Source organism: Tiliqua scincoides, chromosome 9, assembly GCF_035046505.1.
Source record: "Tiliqua scincoides isolate rTilSci1 chromosome 9, rTilSci1.hap2, whole genome shotgun sequence".
In the NCBI taxonomy this organism is placed as follows: domain Eukaryota; kingdom Metazoa; phylum Chordata; class Lepidosauria; order Squamata; family Scincidae; genus Tiliqua; species Tiliqua scincoides.
In genome coordinates, this window is record NC_089829.1 from 9,264,116 (window position 1) to 9,271,834 (window position 7,719).

Below are 7,719 nucleotides of genomic sequence, written 5' to 3' on the forward strand. Positions count from 1 at the left end.
AGCAGCTATTAAGACAGAACTGAACTTGAGTGAGAGCCTTACTCGTATTTTCATAGAAAACTTTTCCTCCTGTAATGGATCAGTCACAGCCTTTCCAAAGGGGAAAGCAAATCTGTTCCAAAAAGGCACTGGTCTTTGATCAAGACGCACTTTGTCTTACAGTCAAAGCAGCAGCTTTTTTTATTCCCTAGAGGAGGAGTTCAGAGAAACTTCCCTCTACTATTGGCTGCTGGAATTTCCTGAGCACATGAGAAGCAGGAAATCAAATCAGAAGGGGATCTCAGAGAGGACAAGGCCAGATTCTCCTCCCAACTCCACTGAAATGGGATTGCTGCCTGCATTCCTGCTTTTAATACTAGCTGCTTTAATTGCATTTGTGATTTTGCTGGTTGTGGGAAGCATTTATTTTGATGCCACCAACTCACAGATTCCTCCTGGGGTGGAAAAGCCAGCAAAGCTCCGAATCCTTCATGTCATGCTCTGTGGTTTTTGTGTCTTGGTAAGTTAATGTGTGTGCGGGGGGCGGGGGGGGGGGGAGTTAAACTACAGTGCATCAAAATGAGACTGATAGGAACCTTGTTGACTGGGCAGGTTAAGAGTTAAAGTGGCTGACTGGCTTTGGGATTCAATCTGGGTTCACTTTAGACCAAGACTTTATAAAGGGACCTTTGGAGACAGATACACTTCAAGTCAGGGCCTGTGGTCTGGAGCTGCTTGTTTTTTGTGCTCACTCTGTACAAGAGGCTTGCACAGTGTTGTCATCGTCCATCTCCCTCCTATGTGTTCCTTTCATGTACAGGGTCATAAAACTTAAATAGTTGTATGCATCAAAGGTAATGACATGGTATTTTTGGAGAACAGAAGGACAATGTGCTGCTGTTCACCTGCCCCAAATGTAAAAGTCAACCAGTGAAACAGGAGGAGTAATAGTGGGGAGGTCAAATGTTCATGGGGCAGGTGAACCTTTTTTCCTGAGGCCGTATTTGAAGGGTGGATGTTGTACAAGGGGGGCAGCAGGGCCTCTGAGAGGAATTTTATCGGGGGGGGGGGGCGTACAAAGTTTCTTTTGGGCCCTTTAAAAAGGGGGAGGGGTGAAACAGAGTGGAGGAGGGTGGTGAAGGGAGAGCAGAATGGGGGCAGAGAAGGGCAAATCAGAATGGGAGGAGGTTGGAGACAGCTGGATAAGTCTTTGGAGCCCAGGTCTACCCACCCATGTGGCATAGACAGCTAGATACAGTAACACCGAAAACAAAACACACTCCTAAATCTCTCTAAAATCTTTTAAATACAGAAAATAATGCACAAAATTAGCACCATCATATTTAGGCTCACGGTAGAATGGAAAGTGCCCTGTGCATACCAAAACATGCTTCTGCAGCAGCTGTAGTCTTGCAGCTGTGTCCCTTTACACTCCTATAGACTCCTCCATGATAAGCAGATCCACAAGCCAAGGAGTTATTGTAGCAGGCCAGTTTCTTCCCAGATTTGACACTGTGTTAAGGAGTGTCATGTATGCATTCCTTGGCCCAGCATATATGGCTTGCCAATCGCTGCAGTAGCTGCAACTGCACACTCGTGGTAGTGTCTCCAGCATCCAGTGCAGGCAACAAGCCTGAGTAGATAAGAAAATGTAAGATCCCAGGAAATTCCTTAGGCTCCTGGGCCCCCTTTTTGACCCTGGGCCCGGGTACAAATTATCCCCTTTACCCCCCCCCCTAGGCCCTGGGGGGCAGATCTTGCTAGAATTACCATCTGAACTCCAGTTCCATCTCTGTGTTTTGCACTCTTTTGGAAAACACAACATTCACTATCCACGTTTTTTTCTTTTGGGGGTTGTGGATAATGCATCTGCTTCTTGAATGGGAGGTGTTCTGGGAAGGCACATAGACAGTGTCCTTCACTTGGCCCTTCTCTTATTTTTGGTGAGTCATTTTAGGTCTGCACTGCTCTCAGGCTGGCTCATGTGAGGCTTAATGTGGTCAGTCGGTGCGCTCCTGTGCTTTTCTTCCATGAACACATGTGCACACTGCAGCCGGGAATGAGGCTGCTATGTTTCAGCATCAGAGCTGGGTGTGTGTACAGGAAGCAGGGCCTGAAGGCTAGACCAGTTTCAGGGCTGCTCTGCAGCCTCTTACAGGCCTGATGCAGGTACTAAGAATTACTCTGTGCACCTCGGTGCTCTCTAGCACGTGCCCTAAAACTTGACATAACACTTGTGGAAAGAACACTGTCTGTGACTAGCCTGCGCTACAAAAAGTCTGGAAGTGCTATAGATCTGTTGCCCAGCCATGTCAACAGACCTGTGCATACATTTCCCTGCCTGAACAAGGTTACGCAACACCTGTGCCTTTGCTGTGGGGACAGGTGCTTGCAGCAGAGCCCCTAAAGGTAAGGAAAAGGAGTGCTCAGTGCGGATATGAAGCCCGACTGAGCATGTTGGAAAGGAGTTCTTATGAAAGCACTTGTGGATTTAGAATCCAGACATAGAGCAGATGTCCAGAACAACAATCCTACAGATTTTAAGGAAAGGTTTGGCCATCCCTAGATTTTGATCCTCTAAGTAGCTGTCTGCAGAAGGATCTGGACCTAGCAATTCATCAGGCTGTTGCGACCCACAGCGCACGTGTGCCACTTTTTTTGTAGAAAATCTTGAACATGCCATTTGAAAGTGCTGCGGGTTGACCATCCCTGACTTAGAGCTATAATGCTTCTGAACAGCCACTCAGTGTGATTCAGATGTGGGAGTTTGTCACCATGGAGGGGGGCATTTTGAGCCAGTACAAAAGGACTTCGGAGGGGTCCCCTCCTCTAAGCTCCACTTGGGATGGGGGCAGCTTCTTGGCAGAGTTGGTAACCAGCTGCCGCTTGGTCACAGCCACAGAGTGTGGTGTGCACATTCCCCAGCTGCGACTACACCAGATAGTGCCCTGTCCACCTGCCTGCTGCCTGGCTTGCTCTGAAGCCAGGGAGGAGTATGGAGCTGCTGCCATGTGCCATTTTGAAAGTGTCCATGTGCCACTAGTGGCATGTGTGCAGCACGTTGGCCATCCTGGGGTATCGTTGACAAAGTAAAACAAGAATACAATGTCTGCTTACTTAATCCATACACTCCTTCTCTCTCAAAAGGGAAAGATTTTGGAGAATCTACGTATCTGCAGCCAAATTCAGTTTTTCCGGTATCTGCAAAACAGACTAACACAAGCAAAAGACTCTGCGCTCTTCAAAAAGGATGTGAAGTTTAAAGGTGTGCCTGTCCGAATTTACCAGCCAAAAGCTCCCTCTGCTGGCCGAAGGAAAGGCATCATCTTCTTCCATGGTGGTGGCTGGGTGATGGATAGCATCCGTGAGTCACAGCAGAAATTCATCTGGATTATACTCTGAATGTGGGATTTTTCAGAGCATTTGCATGGGGGTCTGCCTAATGATGAAACATATTTACCCTGCTGTCATTTTTTATACAGGCAGGCCCCCACATCCACAGGGGTTCCCCTGTATCCATGGGGGATAAGTAAGCCTCAAATTTGGAAGACTACTATATAGGAAATGTCCTGTTTCCTGTTAGTCACCCACTAGTGTGCAGGATGGTTGCCTGAATGTTTGTTTCTTCAGTTAAATGTTAAGCAAGAAGCACATGCACTGCAAGCACTGGTTGGCAACCTTCAGTCTCGAAAGACTGTGGTATAAGCCTACAGCACCCAGTATTCCCAGGCAGTCTCCCATCCAAGTACTAACCAGGCCTGACCCTGCTTAGCTTCCAAGATCAGATGAGATTGGGCATGTGCAGGGTAACAATGGGATCTACTACTACTTGTAATGGGTGCATATGGGACACATGGGTCCCCCAGATTCTTGTATCGGCAGATAAGTGAAAGAGTGGATACTGAAATCTCAGATTCGGGGCTCCACCTGTATTCTGAAAAGAGCCTTTGCAGGGAATTGTGGGAATGACTTTTTATGTTTGTGCATGTTTATCTAAGAAGAACTTTATGGAGTGCATGCCTATGTACTTATTATTGCATCCTTTTAGTTGCATATTGTCTGCCTACTTGTTCACTGAGCCTTCCCATTCTGAGCCTTTGAGATGGCACATGAGTAAACACATGTTAAAAATGCCAGGGGTTCTTTCGTTTGTCATCTCTAGAAACATTTGCTTTGCAGATACCTATGACAAGATGTGCTGCTATTTCGCCAGAGAAAGCGGATCAGTGGTGGTCTCTGTGGAGTAAGTTGAGCTAAATATGGACAGTGGGCAGTCAGGAGGGTTATACACTTGTGTCTATTGCATTGCACACTGATAGGTACAGCTTGGTAAGTAAGTATACAGATATACAAACTTCTATCTATCTATCTATCTATCTATCTATCTATCTATCTATCTATCTATCTATTTGCACACAGACACACACAAAGTTCAGTAAAAGAAAATGTTCACTGTCTCTGCTAGTAGTGAAAATAAATTTGTCATGGAGGGGTGTCACATGACCTTGGTACACTGCTGGTCATCATGTAGCCGCAGAGCTTGCCAGGACAAGCAAACATTTGTATTACCAACTTTGTCAGAACTTCCCAAACCCCCTTCACTTTTATGAGAAGCTGGGACTGGGGAAGTGTACACAGCAGCAACTTTGTACTGCCATGACTCACCTCGTCCTCCACGGTAGGTTGTGACGCAGTGCTCACTGTCATGCCGCAAAGCATTATTGGGAACCACATAAGGCCGCTGCCAGGTCATCCTAGACCCTGGACCCAGTAAATTGGCCTTCTCGGGACCAAGACTGCCTTGCAGAAGTAACCCAAAGGAACTTCCAGTTTGATTCCACAATGCCTGAGTCTTTCCACAAGGCATTCTGGGGCTGAGAAGGCCAACAGAGTGGGCCACAGGCCCAAGGCATCTGGAAGCAGACTGTGATGGCTCCCAATAATAATAATAATAATAATAATAATAATAATAATAATAATAATAATAATAATAATAATAATAATAATAATAATAATACAGGTATTTATATACCGTCTTTCTTGGTCGTCAGATTTCTCCTCAGACTTTATTCAAGGTGGTTTACATAGGCAGGCTGTTCTAAATTCCCATAGGGATTTTTACAATTGAAAGGTTCTATTTTTAAAGAACCACAACATTTCAGATGGATCTTTCTGATCTGGTATCACATTCTGGCCTCCAGTTTCCTCCCACGCAAGCTGACAAGCAGCTCCTTCATCTCTCACATGGAGGGCAGCCAAGACGCTTCTTCGCTCACACCAAAGAGCAGGTGGAATAACTCGGCTCGGCTTGTCAGCTGCTTCAAGGTCTCACCATTCACAGTGCCTGACCATGCTTTGCAGCCTGACCATGAGTATCGAGTTGTGGCCCACCACACATCAGGATGAGGCCTACAAGTGGATTGTAACACACCGATTGAGAAAAGCAGGTATACAGTATTCCAAGTGAGCCTGCATCACAGATCTGGGCATCCACACCTATCAGCTTGTTGCGAAAATTCTTGTTTCGCCAAGAGTATTGGGAACGTTGGAAGACAGCGAAGGCAGCAAGCAACTAAAGACACCACACCTGATATATAGATTCACTGCCCAATCCTGAACACTGCACACCAGCTTACCACCGGCACGCACTGTCGCAAACATGTCATAAGGAATGGTGCTACTACAACACCTGGAATCCCCACCTCCAAATGGGAGAAACCCTGAGAATCTCCAGCATCACAGTACAGCTGTTAGTGGATGTCCCCACTGATGGGAGGGGAGGGTGGGAGGAACCATCAGCACCTCTCACCACCCCTACATAGCAGGGGAAATTGCAGAGGTCCAGCATGCCATGGAGTACCCAATGCAGTCTTTGACCCAGGGCACCCTGCAACCAGCACTAGTTCTGACTATCATTCCAACAGTATAAATCTCCTTTTCCTTAGTTATCATCTGGCTCCGGAGCACAAGTATCCAGTGGCCCTCGATGACTGTCTCGCTGCCACCACCCATTTTCTGGAAGCCGCAGAAGACCACGGGGTGGATCCTGCCCAGGTCATGGTTGCTGGCGATAGTGCCGGAGGCAACCTTGCCACTGCAGTTTGCCAAGCCTTAGCAGGTAGACCTGGCCTTCCGAACGTGCGGGCCCAGATCCTCACCTATCCGTTGCTCCAGGGAATAGACTTCAACTTGCCTTCGTATCAGCAAAATCGGGCTGTGCCCCTTGCGTTCCGGGAACAGGCTGCTTTTAATGTTTTGCAGTACCTGAAAGGAGACTCATCCTTCCTGAGAGAGGTCTTCGAAGGTCCTCATGTTCCTGTGACTCAAAAATTACAATACCAGAAATGGCTGAGTGCAGACCACATTCCCAAAGAATTTAAGGCCAGAGGCTACAACCCCCCTGTGAACGTGTCCTGCAAGGATGACGTCTACGAGGCAATTAAGGCTTTGAGCTCGCCAGGTTTTTCACCCCTTCTTGCTGAGGACACTGTGATTTCCCAGCTTCCAGAGACTTGCATTGTGACCTGCGAATACGATGTCCTGAGGGACGATGGCTTGCTCTACAAGAAAAGATTGGAGGACCACCGGATCCCAGTGACTTGGTACCACATTGCTAATGGCTTCCACGGGATTCTGGGCTTCTTTGATTCAGGCTGGTTCAGTTTTCCATCTGGGAAGAAGGGGATGGATGACATTGTCAAGTTTATAAAAAGCTTATAAAAGAAATCCTTCCAAATGTGGATGTTTGCAATGTTTGCCAACTGTCGGATGCCACAGCCATTTGTTCCTCGCCTCTACCATGGTATCCCCAGCTTGCCACCACTTGCCCTCCCCAGTGCGCTCCTCTTTGAGGCTGACTCTGCATTGCTTGCATTTCAGTGGGGAGTGAGCAGGAGACAAAAAGTGGGAAGGAAGAGAGGGAGGTGCTCTGCCTTCCACACCAATGGCCCAAACATAACTGGCCACTGTGGTCACATAAAGGCGTGTATGACAGTGTGCATGCCTTTACAGTGTTGCACATAGCATGATCCCAGTTGCCATTTTGAAGACGCCACCACAAATGGCTGCAGTGACGGCCCCAGCGCACTGCCACAGAAGGCGACCTGTGCTGCGGCACGTAAGCCATTGTGGGAGGTAGGCAATGGGCAGGGGGCAGAAGAGGGTGAAGAGAAGAAGGAAGGGGGAAGTTTCTGGGTGGGGTGGAGGAGTGTGACAGGCAGACCGGGGGAGCAGAACCTGGTTCCCAGCCACAGAGACTTGTGCTAGATCCTAACCTCATTTCCCTTCCCGCTCCCCAACTCTCCACAGACTTGCACCAGAAATATGGTGGGTGCAGTTCTGAAGAGACCTATTCAGGCAGCAGAGGCTTGCCCCAGGGTAAGGGATCATTTTTCCCCCTGTCCTCAATGAGGTCTCCACAACTGCCCCTGGAGGGGAGTAGATGACCGTAGCGGGTTGGACAATCCCTTTGGAGTCAGTGTTTAGCACTGAATGCATCATGATCAAAAGTCCTACTGCTCCTCTCTTAAAGAGTTCATTAGCGTGGGGCTTAATCAAGAAAGCCCTTTTTCTGTGCAACAGAACCATCTGCAGAAATGCTGCCACCTTGATGACCAAGAGGCTATGGGGCCTCTTTGCCATAACTTAGTCCCTCTAGCGCAGCAGGCTAATATCTCTTCAGAAGATATTGTACCTCTCCCCTGCACCTCTTTCTTCTCCTTTCTAGAGACCCAAACTGGG

The 7,719-nt window shown here is 47.9% G+C and overlaps 1 protein-coding gene across 1 annotated transcript; it reads left to right on the forward strand.

The window, feature by feature from the left end:
* Nucleotides 1-279: 279 nt before the first annotated feature.
* LOC136660405 (arylacetamide deacetylase-like 3) lies at nucleotides 280-6,699 on the forward strand. The gene is made up of 4 exons (XM_066637555.1): nucleotides 280-499; nucleotides 3,127-3,343; nucleotides 4,159-4,222; nucleotides 5,925-6,699. Exons 1-4 carry the CDS (start codon nucleotides 323-325, stop codon nucleotides 6,697-6,699), a joined length of 1,233 nt encoding a protein of 410 aa, XP_066493652.1. The 5' UTR covers nucleotides 280-322.
* The last annotated feature ends 1,020 nt before the right edge of the window (nucleotides 6,700-7,719 follow it).

Bases quoted from the DNA above. Each gene is read 5' to 3' on its own strand.
- LOC136660405 (XM_066637555.1), top strand. From the start codon at position 323: ATGGGATTGCTGCCTGCATTCCTGCTTTTAATACTAGCTGCTTTAATT. The intron at 500-3,126 runs GTAAGTTAATGT...CTCTCTCAAAAG, and splicing joins TCTGTGGTTTTTGTGTCTTG to GGAAAGATTTTGGAGAATCT. The intron at 4,223-5,924 runs GTAAGTTGAGCT...CCTTTTCCTTAG, and splicing joins TCAGTGGTGGTCTCTGTGGA to TTATCATCTGGCTCCGGAGC.